The sequence below is a fragment of the Pezoporus wallicus genome, unplaced genomic scaffold, assembly GCF_028554395.1.
Source record: "Pezoporus wallicus isolate ANWC-B61680 ecotype Strahan unplaced genomic scaffold, APGP_CSIRO_Pwel_v1 scaffold_2584, whole genome shotgun sequence".
Lineage (NCBI taxonomy): Eukaryota > Metazoa > Chordata > Aves > Psittaciformes > Psittacidae > Pezoporus > Pezoporus wallicus.
Window position 1 is genome coordinate 10,051,515 of NW_026642851.1, and position 16,886 is coordinate 10,068,400.

The 16,886-nt window shown below is 44.7% G+C and overlaps 2 protein-coding genes across 4 annotated transcripts in view; both read left to right on the top strand.

Moving 5' to 3' along the window:
- The window catches only part of MYO3A (myosin IIIA), a 116,294-nt gene extending 107,255 nt beyond the window's left edge, over positions 1-9,039 (top strand). For all 3 annotated transcript variants that reach the window (XM_057432486.1, XM_057432489.1, XM_057432488.1), the window contains 4 exons: positions 2,529-2,638; positions 5,043-5,083; positions 6,853-6,993; positions 8,842-9,039. In XM_057432486.1, the coding sequence (XP_057288469.1) occupies positions 2,529-2,638; positions 5,043-5,083; positions 6,853-6,993; positions 8,842-8,956 (407 nt within the window). In that variant the 3' untranslated portion in view covers positions 8,957-9,039. The remainder of the gene's footprint in view (positions 1-2,528; positions 2,639-5,042; positions 5,084-6,852; positions 6,994-8,841) is intronic.
- Positions 9,040-11,781: 2,742 nt separating this feature from the next.
- GAD2 (glutamate decarboxylase 2) overlaps positions 11,782-16,886 on the top strand; it is a 37,639-nt gene continuing 32,534 nt past the window's right edge. Inside the window, exons 1-4 of the mRNA XM_057432490.1 lie at positions 11,782-11,980; positions 12,246-12,305; positions 12,456-12,605; positions 13,727-13,960. Coding sequence (XP_057288473.1) covers positions 11,905-11,980; positions 12,246-12,305; positions 12,456-12,605; positions 13,727-13,960 — 520 coding nt within the window. The 5' untranslated portion in view covers positions 11,782-11,904. The remainder of the gene's footprint in view (positions 11,981-12,245; positions 12,306-12,455; positions 12,606-13,726; positions 13,961-16,886) is intronic.

Sequence of the window (16,886 nt, forward strand, 5' to 3'; positions counted from 1 at the left end):
GAGATCCAAGCTTCAAAGCCTGGCTAACCCAACATAGTATTTCTATTTAGTTTTTGCATAGCTCATACATATATACAACACATAAGCAGAGATGAAAATCTGTTTTTTACTGAAACCTTTAGCATTGTCAAAATGCTGGGTTTTCAGTGTAATAGGAGTCTTCTTTGAAGAGCACATACAGAAGAAGTATATAAGTAATTTCAGTTGGAATAATTGTAATCTAGACTATGATAATGCTTTATGTGTTTGACAGTGATGAATTAAAGAATGTAACAGCATACATAGTGATGAATTCTTAGGAAACAATAACAAATCTTTAGGTGTTATGAGAGCCTTTTCCTTGGGATTTTCCTAAAGCCCCAGTTTGGCTTCATTTTCTTGTTCCAGATTTTCATGCAGCCATGATATTTGACACAATTTTTGAAAACATCCTACAGACAAAGGGTTGGGTGTTTCTATTCAACTACACTGAAATTTAAGTTTGGTTGTTGTTTCTTTTTTTTTTTTTAAGATATTGTTTACAGTTTAGGCTCCTGTTGTGTTTAAAATAGGGAAGATATGCCTGTACTCTCTCACAAATGGAAACTTGCGTAACTCCAGGTGTCCCATTTGAATTGCAGCGAGGTAACAACAGCACACATAAGAGCACAGTCAGGGCTGCTATACCTATTCAAATCAAAGAATGTAATTTATATTTAACACAGGTTAGTGAAATGAATTTATTGCATCTAAATTTCTTTGTTTAACATGAATTATCTGTACCCTGGCTTAGAAACACTGTTGTTTCCTTAAGTGCAAAACGTTAAAAGATATTTGTTCATTGATTACATGAGAAGCAGTCTGCATTTCAGATAAGAAACTAAAACAATAAATGTAATCATTATCCAACTACAATTTAAATTAACATTATTCATTCTGGCTCCTGTGTATATCTGTGACCTTTACAAGCCTTTATTTATCACACAGAACAAAAAACTTACACAGCTAATTTTGCAGGCTTCAACACTGATGTATCACTGATCATTTCTCATTTTAAATGATTGTGCTACCTCCTAATTAAAATGTTGCCTGAGGTACATGCAAGAGTTTTTATTTTTATCATGTAAAAGGGGTTTCTGATGGCCATTAGAGAACAAAATACATCCTTCCTTCCAAGACTCAATCACATGTATTTAGCACATCTGGGTTAGAGAGTTAAAGTTGCTTCATGTGAAGGAGGATTAGATCAGCAAAACACAATTCAGTAATTCACTGGGAGCTAAATCCTCATTCCACCCTCACACTGTGTTCATTTCTAAGGAGATGTTTTCTTTCATGTACCGTCCCCTGAATACTTCTGTGATGGGACAAGGACAATATAAAACCTCACTGGATAACGCAATATACCTGGACGCACAGTTCACTGTGCCTAAACCTTGTGCTGTGACATCATTCATCTCCCTGCGTGTGTCCCAATGATCCACCTCTAGCATCAGTGTTCTGCTGCCGTGCAATCCCCTTCATCATGAAGGAATTGCGATAGCCTCCTATTAACTTTTCCTGTAGCTGAAGCTGACTGTAAGGTGATCATGCTCACCATGCTGTACATTTGTGGTCCCTCAGCCTCACAGTCAATTCTGCAGGAACCCTGCACTCTATTGGCTATGTGACAAACAGGCATGAATCCGTATCAGCCGTACATCTTAGCACTGCCAGAATTGCATATAAATTTTAAGGAAGCAAATATCCAGGAGATTCTTCTGGTTTCTTGTGTGCCAACCAATGGAATCCACGAGTCAGTGTCCAACTCTGAGTTTGGAGACTGCCAGAGAACAGCAATTTCATTTTGTGTTAAAAATCTTCATTTTGTTTCCATTAGAATGAAAGCATTTTTTGCATGTTTGCAGAAAGTTTTTGTAGATATAAGGACCAGAAATTGAGCACACTAAACTAGGTTACACTGGATGCAATGGACATGGTCATGCTGTGTTGCCCAGTGGTACATGATTTGGCTTGAAATGAATAGCCTCAGCAGGAGACCTTGAGGAAAATCTACACCATGATAATGTAAAGGACCAACCTCTGAATCAGAGGTCTGATGCTATTGCTCTGATTCAGCACCTTAATGATAACTTGGGCCTGAAAAAAATAGCATCCACAGCACCCAGATCCAGCTACAAGATGGTGGCCTTCCAGTAGCCATTACACATCTTTTCCCATTTTTTCATCATTACCCTTTTCTCAATGTGGAGCACCAGCCCTTTTCAGAAGAAGCCTGTGCCAGGTAGACCGCTGGGCTGCCTCAGCCTGACATTTGTTACATGGTATGTGTCCCTGTGGGTAGTCAGGACTCAAATGGATAAAAGCATTCTTATTTCCAGGCTAGTGGTGGAAATGCCTGAAAGAGTTGCTTTCTTCAATTACTGAAAGCGGTAAAAGTGGCTATATGGATGCTTTTTTTTTTCCTCTTCAGTGAAATTCCCCCTTTTTCATAAAAGCCTCCCATTCTAAGAAGAAATAATCATTGCAATCTTCTGCTTTTTTTACAGTTGCAGCCAAAGTAGAAGACTCTCGCCCAATGAAGAGACCCCCAAGGAGGCCACGGAAGCCCAAGACATTAAATAATCCAGAAGACTCCACCTACTACACTCTAATACATGTGAGTTTAGCAAGCTTTTGTGGGCTAAAGCTGCCAGATAATTTCCACCTAAACTTCCTTACTAATCACCCAACTTGCTATATTCCTTTCTAATGCAGCATTAAAGCTGTGTCCTGCTGAAAGGAGGCAGGCCGCAAACTTCACATTTCAAACTAGATTTGAAATTGAGGTTCACTTACCCTGGCTGGGGACCTAAGTCAGACCAATTTTTTGGTAAATACTTAAATGTACGTACATCCATTATCTGCATAAGCAGCATTTGCACTTTCAATACCCAGATTAAGTGCCCGGTCTCCATAGTTTCTTTGTAAGTCATGGGAGAGAAAGAGGTTTGTTTGGAGAGCTATTTTGAGCATCTAAATTAGCGCTTGATCTTGCAGAGAGAGGAAATATTAAAACAGGCTGTATTAGTATGCACACTGTAACTTCCTTTACAAATGTGTCAGATTGTGATTATGAAGGAACTGGCAAACACCAGCAGCTCAGGAGACTAATGGATTTGAGTGTCTCTATATATAGCCTTTGGTCCAAGTTCAGATACCAAGTGCTGGTTTCCACTCTTGACTTCAGTGCCCTTAAATATAGAAAAAAAAAGGCAAGAAAGTAAGCAGCAGAGAAAATGTAAAAGCAGCTCAGAAAGCAGTTCCAACAAAAAAGCAATTAAACTCATTTGCTCGAGGTGCCTGTATCTTAGTGACCTATTTTAACAGCCGGTGAGAGCCCAGCTAATAAACTAACCATAGCAATTGCTTCTCCTTTCAACAGAAGGTGTCACCAGGGCCTTTAGGGATAGTTGTGTCTGGCATACCAAAAAGGGCAAATACGACTATGTTTTATTATGGGGGCTTTGAAATAGCACAGCTTTGGAACAGTGATATTTTGAAAAGAAATTACACTCTTAAGAATAAAATCACATGTAAGAATAAGATTTGGTTCGTGAAAGAAAGACTGGTGACATAAAGGACTGAAATGAAAGGCATGACACTGAATTCTGTGTTAGGAAATTTCTGAGGAGAAGGGGAATTCTGAAGTAAATGCATATTTAGAAAACCAATACTGTACAGTCAGGAATATAGTATTTTCTGAAAGGTGATTTGTTACACAGCTAGCTCCATATCAGAAAACAGCCATCACAACAGTGCAAACAAAAACTGCACTAGTACTAGGGAACTTTTAAACTAATTTTTAGCAGCAGTTTTTCAAGGTATTAATCAGTATTACCTATAATTACTCATATTTTTCAAGAAGGTGTGAAAAAGAGAATCCTGTCTTCTTGACCAAAAGTTCACTGGTAAGGGAAAGGTTCAGCAGAAACATCTATACACTAAAGCTTAGAAAGGGGACTTACTAGTTCTTAAATCTGTAGACCTTGGGTAAGTCATTGAGCTCTCACCTGAGGTCCTTGAGGGTTTCCTCAGCTTTCCCAGCTATCATGGATTTCTTACCTTATTAAAATTCACTGTGACCTGCAGGTATTCTAGATGATTATCAGGTCCAGATCACATGAAAGGGAAAGAACACAATCTAAGTGCATTTTTTGACGTTTTTTCTGTATCTTCTGTGAAAAACAGAATTTGTCTCACATCATGTCACAGATATTAATTCGACACCTTCCATTCTCACTCATTTCCTTGCATATCAAATGAGCTAAAGGGATACACAGGCACAAATGAAGCCTGACAATATTGTTCATACGAGGCACTAGAAGTTTATTTTGTGGTATATTTCCTTAAATCAGCCTTTCATTTTGAAATTATATGTCTTGTCAATTTGCCTGCATTCTGAAGTCCACCAGGTTTTCTGATTCTCAGTGACTTTATGGTTACTAATCCTAGTGAGTTTTCACTCATTTGCAAGAAGCACAAGACCAAAATTAAGACCATCTGCACTTAAAAGTACTGCTTTTGAAGAGTGGTGCATTAGATGCTGCAATATAACATTGGTTTTGCTGTAGGGACAGAAATCTATTAGAGGCAAGAAATTACTCACATTCCCTATGAATCTTCGCTGCATTTTGAGATGTCTTGTGTCCTAAAGGGCACTCTTGCCACCTAATATACTACTTTTTAAATGGGGCCTGTGTCCATTTTATTTTACTAAAACCTGACATGCCACAAGAAGTGACAAGACTGCATGGACATTAATGAGAATAGGATTATTCCTGCTTCCACTGAGTTGCCTGCATTCATGGAAATTCTTCTGGCATCACAGTGAGACACTGATCACTGTCAGTGAGACAGTGTTGTCATTAAAACATTCATTAAAACAACTATAGATACTTAAAAGTTTTAGATATACTTTTTTCTTCGGATATACAACACCCTCCTACCTAACATGCTGATGAATTATATCTTTGCATAAACTTTTGTTTTAGTATTTTTTAAATGATTTTGTATTTTCTTAGAAATCCATACAAGACGAAAAACGGAAACCAAGGAAAGAAAGGTAATTTTTTTTCATTATCTCTCTATTGTCATTTTAGTACTCTAGAACAGTTCTTAGCTGTACTTCAACCAGGAGAATAAAGCATGAAAAAAAAAAAAAGAAGCATGGTAATTTGGTGATTCACAGGAAGGACATCATATACAAAGTTAAAATAGGCAATTTTCAGCCGCAAAAACCCATTATACAATTCAGTTGTTCAGTTTTTACCACAGCATGGCCCTTTACCATGGCAACACAAGCATAGTAATAAGTTAAGATAAGGTCCACATCAAAGATAGTTCTGACACAGAAAATAATTGAAGGTGCTTAAAATTCCAGTCAAAGCAAATGAGCAACCAGTTCTTTTTTGTTAGCAAAAATACAAAAACTCTTAAAATTGTCACCTAAAAATGTATGACTGGAAATAGATCATAAAAAAAAGAAACCAATAATTATTAATAACAGGTAAAGAAGAATAGTCCTTGAAATTTCAACTAGAAGTCTTTACAGTGTAACTAACCCATTTTGATGGATCTCTGCAAAAATAAAGCAAGCAATAGATATATTCTGCCTTTCTGTATCTTAGATCCTTATGTGTGCTGTAGACATGGTTCACAGCTTTTGACATACATTGTAGCTTTATTTTATCGGTGTTTCTGTACTTTACTGCTGCTTCCCAGTGACATTGCTGTGGTACCACAGAATGCCGGCTATGGTAGGCAGGTCACACATGTAAGACAAATGAACTCTTAGCACTATCCTCAGCTGAAGTTGCAGAATACAAACTCTGTATCTAAAATACATATCTTAAAGGAAGTTAAATACATTACATGCACACAATATGTGCTCAGAGCATCTAGCTTCATTCAGTCACAGTTTAAATGGCACTTGATTATGCCACTGCTTAAAGGATCCACTTAATGTCCATGTCCCCCATGGCTGGTCTATTACAGCTCTTTTTCTGATGTCAGTTGCATCCTGGAAAAAAGAAAAAGAAAAAAAAAGAAAAAAACCCACACCTATTATTGTCTTCTGTTTAGCAAAAAAAAAATTAAAAATCCAAATCTAGTGTTTTCTCTCATTTGACCTTAGTTAGGTTTTAATCATCTTAAATCTAGCTCCATCTTATATCAGTTCCATGACTGCATCTTCTTTTGTGGGCTGACTCTGTGTTAGTAGAACATAGCAACTGAAATCAATGAGTTATTTCTGGTTGCTACCAATGTGAGAATTGAATTCTGAACTTCTTTTTTCAGGTTGTTTTTAGGAGATTTTTTTTCCCTGGTCATTCTAAGCTGAATGTTGGATTGTTTTTTTCTGTACATATGATACCTTGGATAGCATTCATCTAACAAAATATGAGACATCTGCATTCTTGACACTGATATCTGAACTAGTTGCCTTAGACTCTCTTTTTGTACTGAGAGACAAAAATGGTCATTTTCAGCAATATAATTCATCTCTTCCTCAAAGAGATATCTAAAATAGGTCAGATGAATTATACCCTAAAAATGCCTCTCCATGAAGTATAATGGCAAACGCAAACAATTTCAGTCATATATGTCTGCTTTGTGAACATATAAAAGTATTTAGGATTTCAGAATTTTCAGTATCTATCTGCATCATACAGCAGTCACATTTCAAAGACTCATTTATGGCACTTACGTATGCTTTTCCTTAGAACCTCAGTGGATAAACACAACTCATGATATTTGGTTGCCTTGTTTTTGAATGTTGAATGTAATATTCAAAAGTTTAACTGTTAACCTAGTATACTTATTTATTGACAGTCTAAGCAAAGTCCTAGATTTAGATATCTACTATCAAGAAATTTCATCTACTGATCCCACCTCAAAGGACAGCAGTTCTACCACAAGAAAGAAGAGATACCCAGCTGAGCGCAAGACTTCAATACTAAGAGCTGCTGAAAGGTAATTCAGACAAAATAATAGTAGGAAAAAATAAGTGTTGTATAACCTTGTTGAGATATTCAAAAGATTCACATAAAGAAAGATAGACTTTCAAACCTATGTTTTTATCCGCACAATCTTGACAAATTAACTTGTAAAACGTGTAGCTGAAAATTTCCTATCTTTATGCAGTAAGGACAAATGGTGGTATGATTGGTGCTCAGCCTACCTGCTAGTTTTTGGCTTCCCAAGTGCCAGATGAGATGGACAGACATCCTGCTGTATATCTGTTCTAAATCAGATTAAACTGAAGGAGAACCTAAAAGTTGTATTTCTGATCTAGGTTTTAAATAGGGTGGATGCGTGCCAACTTTCTGCCTGCTTTCTGTAGATAAGACACCAGCTTGACTGCGTCCTTTTCCTACTGTTCTATAGCAGCACTCATGTTTCTAGCCTATGGTGGACCCCACCAAGGTGGACAGTCAGAAGGGGAAACCTAAAGGGATGGTTTACTCCACCTCCTCTCTTCCCACATAGACTTCATAGAGGGTGACCTCTGCTGGGCTAAGGGAATTCGTATTCTCACTCTGGCCAATGTACCCACACACATTGCCCATGCAAACACATATTTATATGTCTTGATATATTTGTATCTTCTTGGATCTTCAGATATGTAAGAAAAACTTGGGAAGTATAAAGGTCAAAAGCTTAAGGGAAACAGTAAACCTGGGATGATCAGTGAATTTGAAAATGTATCTATAGTAATAAAGAAAATTTTCATAAAAGATGTTGTGCCACTTCCTTTTTTATGGTTTTTTTTTTGGAGGGGGGGAGTGGATTTTTTCAGGTAGGATCTAAATTAGTTTCAGGAAGGTGTTATGGAGGCATGGAATTACAAATAATAATATCAGGGAGTTATCGTATAACTTACATCTCTTGGAAAATGTTGAATTTCTAAGGTGCTTAAATACATCAAATCTGTTACCTTGGGGTTTGGTTTAGATGAATGAGAATTTTGCCACTGAGCTTACTAAAAGGAATTTCTTACCTTTTTTCAGGTGCTGCTCTGGCTGCATCCTAATTACCCATAGTGAAAATATCTGTGTAACTTCTAAATTTACACTGTTATCTCTGAGAGCAGATGAATGCAATTAATAAATACTTCTGCCCTTCAGCATCTCTCAAATGGGGTTACCTATATCTAAATACTACACAATCATTTCAGACTACAGAAGTGAAGCATTGAGTATTTTTTATTTGGCAGTTTATCTCCAATGCTGTTGTAGGACCACTGGTGGGTACACCTCTAATGTAGAACACTAGAAATGTTTGTAATTATTTCAAAGTAATACACTTGCAAAATAATTGAGTTTTATTTTTAATCTTGCTTCACGGTAACACCTGGTGCCAGGTCACCATTCCAGCCTGTCAGAGGCGGCTTCCAAGGTGCATCTTGCCATCTGAAAAAAACACATAAATAAGATGAAATGGACATTTACATTGTGCTCCACAGGCAGGTTAGAAACAGAGCAAACAAATTGACTGAAAATCTGGTTCAATAACCATCAGGCAAACGCTACTGCAAAGCACCCCTGTGTTCTCAAGGGTTTTGTGTCCTTTTATTATGTCCCCTTTGTAGAAGAACATGTTGTTCTTCTGTGTTCATCTGCTTTTAGTCTATAGTGTGTTTGTTCCGAGGTGCCTGCTTTATGCAGCGCAGGAAGAGGCCTAGCAAAGTCAGTTGGTTTTTTTTCGTTCTCCTTTTATTTCCCCCTTCTGAGGGAGGAGGTGAAGCAGTCGATTAGGAGTGTTTGCCAAGGTAAATGTTTTGACTTCAATTTCTAAACCACTTCTGTACTGAATCCCTAGGTCGAGGGTTGCAGAAAGCCCCCTGGAAGAGAGTAAAACCGAAGATAATCCCTATGACTACAGACGACTGCTGCGGAAGACCTCACAGCGCCGGCGCCTTATCCAGCAGTTCTAGCTGCTGCTGCTGTTCCTGCTGCCATTTGGCTTTTATTAGCATAATCTTTTTTTTATCACTTTATACCATGTGCTTCCTCATTTTTTCTTTTTTTAAATCTCCAATGTTTCAAGTTTACAACGTGTGTGTTCATGTGAATGTGAATACTGTGGGTTTACAGGCCCACACCATTGCAAAGGGACACTGTCAGTCGCATCATATCCTTTAAAAAAAAAGCTAATATAAAAATCATCTTTCTTTCAGATATGACTGCTACATCTTAAAATTATTAGACATTAAGGAGCTTAAATCTAGTTTACATTCCTCAATGCATGGTTCTTTTTGGAATTTCATCAATCTCATCCAATTAAAATAGATCATTTAGTTTATAGTTCCCTAGTTAAGCTTTCAAATTCCCACATGCACCTTCAAAAAAACCCTAGTTATTGTTTCTAATAAATTGTTTTACTGGGGGGGGGGGGGGGGGGATGACAAGAACATAGGGGAATTTCTGCTCATTTTAGATTTACAATGCCTGAGTTTTGGGATGAACTGTTTGTGGCAAGCGTCCCTTTAAGGAAAATAAATATAAATGATTAATTGGATAGCGTATTATGGGAGTTTATTTCATTATTGACTTTACTGTAAAGCTAGTAGCCAGTTTTAAAGGTCACTATTGTGTGTATAATCTTTATGTTGGCAATGTCCATTTATGGGGAGTATATCCAGCCCTCTCCTCTGCCTCTGAGCTTTGTGACTAAGTGATGAACTTTTAAATCGTGTTTGCTTTGTTCTCCTTTGCATTAGATTTTTACAAATCTTAATCTCTGGGGTGCCAAGAGAGGAATAGAAAGAATAGAAATACAGTCTCTGGTTGATTGCTGTCAAAATGTAATGATCATTCTTAATCAGTTCCGCTAGAAATTAAGTGGAAATAAAAGCAATAGCCACCGTGTTCAAATTCCCCCCCCCCCCTTCCTTATTCAAAAGACCTTGTTTCACAGAAACCACACAGATAATTGCCGTGCTTCCTTTCAGGATTCATAATTGCGTGTTCCCAGCTGCAAAGCAAGTGATGGCAAATTTCAGGATGCCAGGATACAGGCCTGATCCTGCTCCCTAGCTTAGCTCTCCTAAATCCCACAATTGGCAGCAGCAGCTAGCCACAGGGGCTGGGCTTTGTCTGTTCCACACACACACTTGGCCCTTTCTTTCCCTAGAAAAAGGTAATCATTGCTTCCTCATCTCTAACTAGTTATAAGGCTAGGTGCTGGATTAAAAATTGCTGCAATGTAAAGTTTGTGACAAACTATTTAAATATCCACATCTGTTTTAAAGTTGCTTTCTCGTGTACTAGTAAAACGATAATGTAAATAAAAAATGCACAAAGCAGTGATACACTTGGCTGTGCCTGAATTACACCCCGAGCTGAGGAAACACCATGGACTGGGGCATGAGCAAGCCAAAGCGGGAAGACCTCACAGCAGCCTCTTGCCATGGAAAGCCAGAGTTGCCCTCTATTTTACCTTAATGCTGATGTGATTTGGAAACTGGAATATACCTGTAATTTCACATAGAGATGCCCAGGCTGGTTTTATTTTACCTTACCATCAGGACGGTGGTTTAAAGCATCAAAACGTTTCAGTGAGCTTTCACAGGGGGACAGCCATGTGGGTGCATGCTAAGACAGATGCCCTCGGCTGACCACAGCCTGGGAGCCCCCGGGCTTGGCTGTGAGGACCCGGGGGGCTGCCTTACAAGGGCTCCCGGCAGGGCCGAATCCTGGCCTGCCTCCCTTCAAGGGTTAGGGCTTAAAGGCCCTCCTGTGCCGCAGGAGAGGCAGTCACGGCAAGGAAGGGCTCCAGGGTCACTCGGAGCGGGGAGCCGTCTGGATGGAAGGGGAGGTTTGGTTGCCCTCAGAAACGACGTCGGGGAGGGAAAAGGAGCAGTTTTCATTCTCTTCCAGTCTCGCTTCCGAGACCGAGTTTTGCCGGGCTACCCATCCCCGGGGATTGCGGGGAGACCCCGGGAGCGGTGCCCGGTCGGAAGGCGGAGGACCCAGGAACCTTCCCAAGCACCACGGCATCGCGCTGGGCTACACCCGCCACCTCCGCGGGAGCGCAGCTGGGACCTCTCTGTCCAGCTCAGGGGCAAGAGCGGGGAACGGAGTTCCCCCAGCCCAGCACACGCCCCTTCGCCTTCGCCGCAGCGGCCAGGGCCGACGAGGCAGGGGGGCGGCCGGGACTCGGGAGGTGGTCCCTTCCCCGCCCAGGGACTCCCCCGCCTCGGCGCTGCTGCCCGGGAGTCCCCTGCTCGCAGCCGCGGGTGTGCCCGAGTGAAGGCTTGGGAGGGAGGGGGGCATTTTTCGGTGCTTTTTAGCTCACAGGATTGCTGTGGCTTCCCCGTAGCCCCAGTGATCCGTGTCCCAGCCCTCCCCTCGGGGCACTGGGCTGGACCGTCGCTGTCTACCACGCTAAGGCCCAGAAAATCACCCTTCCCCTCCACTCAGAGCTCGGCGGCGCCGAGAGGGTCTCGGCTCCCCACTCCCATCCCGCCGGGCTGCGGCCGCAGGGACCGCAGGACCGTCGTTGTGTTGGAGGCGGCACAGGGCACCTCGCTCCCCTCCACCCCAGCCGAGACAGCTGCAGCCTCACATCACGCTGCCCCCATGGCTCGGCTCTGCCCCGAGCTTCCCCCTAGGTGCAGGGCGCGGGGGACCCTTCCCGGCGCCGCCCGCCCCGTCTCGGTCGGGGGTCAGCGTGCGGTGTCAGAGCGGCGGAACGCATCCCGGGGGCGCCCACGGGAGAGGCTCCCACCCACGCGTGCCCGGGGCGCCCCCGCCCCTCCTGCCGCCGCCCGGCGCAGACGCGCGCACTTACCCACCCGCCCGCCGCGCTCACGCACAGTCGCTCGGGCCGCCGGGGCTGCAGTTCGCCGCTCCGCGCCCGCCCCGCTGGTTCGCCTTCGCCATGGCAAGCCCCGGCTCCGGCTTCTGGCCCTTCGGGGCCGAGGAGGGCTCCGCCGCCTCAGAGAGCCCCGGCACAGGTAGGGGAGCGCTCAACAGCCGGGATGGACCGGCCCGACGGAGCCGCGGAGCCGCAGAGGCAGCGCTCCCCGGTCACCGGAGACCCCTTTGTGGCTGCTGGACCTGCGGGACGGAGCGGCGGGGACCGGCAGCGGTTCTTGCCGGGCTCGACGCGGCTCTGCTCGGCGGGGCAGGGGGTTTTTGGGGAGCAGTGCCGGGTGTCGAGCGAGGTGTCCTCGGCCCGCGCCCGTCCCCACGGACCCTCCGCTCCATTTTCTCTTGCAGCCAGAGCCTGGTGCCAGGTCGCCCAGAAGTTCACGGGAGGGATCGGAAACAAACTCTGCGGTAAGGGGAGGGAGGCCCCGACAGCCCGCGGCGGAGCCCCGGCTGCGCGACCGCGGAGCGCCCGAGGGCTCTAACCCGGGGCGGGGGGCGGGGGGACTGGGCGAGGGTGAAGCCGCAGGGCTGAGGCCGTGTGTTCGTGTCGCTGTCAAGCCCTGCTCTACGGAGATGCCGAGAAGCCTGTGGAAACCGGAGCCAGGGCAGCCCCGGGGGCAGCGGAGATGCGGCCGGCCTGTACCTGCGACAAAAAGCCCTGCGGCTGCCAGAAAGCGGCGGTGAATTACGCCTTTCTGCACTCAACAGGTAACAGCGCTCCCGGGCCACGCTGCATCTCTAAAGCTAACAAATTAAAACAGCGGTTGGGTAGGGAAATCGCCTCCTCCCGCCGTGGGCAGAGATCTGGGGGGAGTCCGACGGTGCGCGGCAGAGGCTCCGCGGAGCTCCGGACCCCCGGCCCGGCCCGTTGCTGCGCCTCCGTGGCAGCTGGGCAGTTCCCAAACCCTCCGAAAAATAACTCCAAAGGCAAAAGATCCCGGGGAAAAAAAAAATGAAAGAGCAATAAAATCCCGTCGCGCTGGAGCCTGCAGGTTGCTCTTTCTACGGAGTACTGACAGCAGCGACCTTCTCGTTGAAGTCGCCTGTAATTAAGGTTTGAGGGGAGGAGGGAGAAAGAGCGCTCTCTTGGTGATTTGTTTTAATTCGAGGTATTTTTGCGTTTCGTCTTTCCTGACCTTAGAGGTAGCGTCCCCGCTACTACATAGACGCCCGCTCCGCGCGGAAATCCGCTGGCCACGAACATTCCCGTTCTCACGGCGGAGCGGGGCAGCGCGGCGCGACCGGTTCCGCCGAGCTGGGAGAGAAGAGGGGAGGGAGGGCGGCTGCAGATCCGCGCTGCTCCCGCTGAGCCCCAGAGTTCCCGGGGTACCCGAATTGTGGGGTTCTGCCATAGCTCGGCTCCGCCTGAGCCACTGCCCACCGAGACACCGTGCAACGTCGCCTCAGAAAAAGGCTTTAAATTATCAACAAGTTACGTGCATCGGAGAGTCACAGTGGAGGTGTTTTATTGCAAGGCAGATGGCAGGTTTTAGAGGGCTTCTTGTAGCATTTGCTTCCCAATACTTATTTTTCCTGAGATTCGTTTTCCCTTTTTTTTTTCTTGTTTCCCATTCCCATTGTCCAAAACATTGGTCTGAAATATACTGTGTGGAAAAATTGCCATTTTAGGTAGGATATTAAAACCTAGATATCGTCTCTCAGAACATTCCTTAAAATAGTCTTATCAATTGGCTTATTAAATGAAAACAAAGTCCATCTGTATTCAACACGATTAAACGATTTCCTAAACATAAACTGAAGAAGCCCTTGTCCAAAACCTGTGTATAAGGTTGTAAAACGAAGTTAACTTTAAATTTCTCCTTTCCCAGATCTTTTGCCAGCATGTGATGGAGAAATAGCGACTATGTCTTTCCTACAAGACATTGTGGACATTTTACTTCAGTATGTGGTGAAAAGTTTTGATAGATCAACAAAAGTTATTGATTTCCATTACCCAAATGAGCTGCTCCAGGAGTATAACTGGGAACTGGCAGACCAGCCACAAACCTTGGAAGAGATTTTATTGAACTGCAGAACAACTCTGAAGTATGCAATTAAAACAGGTAATGGCCACTCTCGTTTTCTACCTTCTGTGGTCTCCTGCATTGATTAAAGGTGTCATTTCATTTTCTCTTGAAACGTTAGAGACTGAAGCAGCGACTGTGTTTTGTCACTTCCAAGCAGTTCCTAGCAGAGGCAGGAATGGTTTTCCGGGGTGATGGAATCCCGGTTGCTGTCCGTGCAGCTCTGTGCACCCTTTCCCATTTAAAATTAATGCTTCTGTGAGACGGAGGTGCCGCGTGTGACACAGAGCCGCCTTTTCACCGCCTTTGCTACTTTCCTCCTTCCATTTGCACCCATCTGACATGAGATGGCCCGGGGCTTGCCTCTTGCTCCCCGCAGACCGGAGCCCAGAGGCAGCGGGAACGGGCGGTGAGGATGTGAAGGGTGTGTGTCTCCCTGCAGGGGGGGCAGCAGGGACCGGCCCATTTAAAAGCCAAAATCGCAATAAAGATCTTGTAAATGGGAGCTCTCAGCGGCCATTTGCTGTGTGTCTCCCGTTACCTGCAGGACACAAAAATAGGAGAATTTGACGAAACTGTGCACAAGGGTATTAAGGGCTTTTCCCCCACAACTTCAGGCTCAAGCAATTAAAAAAAAAGAAGCCCGAAATGGTTTAATAGCCTTTTGTTGCTGTATGTTTTCTCTGGGGAGGCAAGGGTGGGCTGATTCCTGCTTTCTGGCCCCCCTCATCTCCCATTTAGCTGTGCTGCCGTGTGGGCTTCATAGCGAGCGGGGGTCTCCCCCCGGCTTAGTACCCGGGGTCACCTTAAATAAACTGCGGCAGAGCGAACAAAACCCGTAGCTGTGATTGAGAAATGATTTGGAGCGAGGGGAGCTCTTAGTGGGAATTTGAATTACTGAGAAATTGCTTAGAAATAAATGTGTAGCAATTACTGAAGGAGGCAAAAGGCTGATTTGTGAATGGAGGTTTAGGGGAAACACGAAACAGGTTTTGTCACCTTCTGGGGACAGAACAGACTGATCGCAGTAAAGGTTGTGAGGGATCTGTATAATCCTTCTTGTTTAGATGTGGAAATGTCTAGCTGAATATTTTGGATGTAGGAGTTTGGTGCTGTCAAAATGCCCATAAAATATTGGAATAAATAGTTAGATAAATGATGTCCACTGAAACAAAGTCAATCAGTCCAGTGATCCATGTGATGTGTCTGGGCAGGGCATAGGAAAGATATTTCCACGGAATGCTGTGAAACAGGATCTGTGGATCTGGGAAATCAAACAATAGGGTTTCTTCAGTGATTTTCGTTAATCGTTTTTTGTTAAAAACTGCTTCACATAATGGACCCATTTCATTTTGTGCATTGAAAGCAGACCCTTTAGAAGAACGTTACAATTTGTCTCCCTCCCTGAAAATATGTGAAGCTTTCTCTTCTTGGCATTTTTTGATTGTGTTTTAATGAAAATAATGCGTTCAGAGGCCACGGACTGATGCTGATGCGGGGGGGGGGGGGGGGGGGGGGGAGATGTGGTGGTGGGGTGGGGTTCAGCTGAGGGGTGCAGAGCCACATCGCTTGGCTGTCGCTGCTCCTCAGCATCCTCGGGATTTACACCCAAAGCCCTTTCACATGTGCTTCAGAGCAAAACACTTGAATTACCCTCAGAGGAAGGGCAGTGCAAGGTTCTGTTCCAGCTCCTGCTTCCAGGAGCCGTTTGGACATGGTGCCTTCTGAGCTGGGGGGAAGCCTAGGTTGTGTTTGGCTGAAGGGACCCGGGAGGCTGATTGGAAAATAAATTGCGTTGCTTAAATTAGAGCCTCACAGCTGGATCCCCAAGTCCAAGCACCAATCCCCGGTTGGGACTGGAGGAACTGGCTGCCTGATTTTTTGGCCAAGGGGCAGGTGTGGGATGCTCCCAGATGTTGCCTGCGTGCCACGGCTCAGTGGGGTTCCGGGGGGGGGGGGTCACACAGGGCTTTCTGCCCCTTACCAACTACCAGCATCCTCCCCCAGCAAGAATTTTGTCTGTGAGAATGCAAAAGGCAGCTTGCAAATGCAGGGAAAGATGGATGTGGAATTCAGTTCCTGTGTGATGCTGAGCCGGGGAATTGAAATGTGAGCATTGAACAATGGCCTGGAAACCCCGGGAAGGGTGAGAGAAGCCAGTGCTGGTCCAGCCTTGATCCTTGGCAGGCCCTGGTGCTGGCAGAAGGCCATGCACCAGGCGGTTGTGAGAAGGCCAAAGACAGTGCCACTGGCCATACCTTTATCCATGCTGTCCAGCTGTGCTCAGACCTTCTCATTTCTTCCCTGTCGAGGCTGTGGAGGCTTCATGTTCATGCTAGAAGATGTCTGTGCCTGAAACCAAGCATAGGAAGAAGCATATTTGAGGGGAGGGTGCATAGGGCAAAGCAACAACCTTGGCATGGGGAGAACAGCTCTGGTTCATGCCCATCATCTGCCCATTTACTCTGGATTATCTGTAAATACACTGTGTACTGCTAAACCAATCAGTAAGCAGTAATCTCCTATTTTCACATCTCATCCCTTTCCCCACACCCTGTTGGTCTCTTTTCCAGGCACCTCTTTGTTCAGTGACAGCCATGACAAAGGATGTGCATTTCAGGCAGAAGGCACCGGGGCAGTGATTTTTGAGCATCTCTCACAAATTCTTCTTACCTGGCAGTGGAGCCTGTATTTTAAAGGAAAGCCACGATTTTCTGTGGCCATCTAGCCAAGGGAAAAGAGCTCGGTTATATATTAGGGTGTCACATGGATGGACAAACTCTTTCAGCTGAGGCTGGGGTCAGATTGGGGCATTGTGTTCTCTGCCATTGCATGTTAAAGCCATGCTGCAGAAGGGAGCGGAGCTGAGTGTAGGGGACCATGTTACAGGTGTAGGCACTGCAGGCTTTGCCAGCAGCTGTGCCAGCAGAAGCAGCTCCTGCTCACCCTGAACTTATGTCTTTGT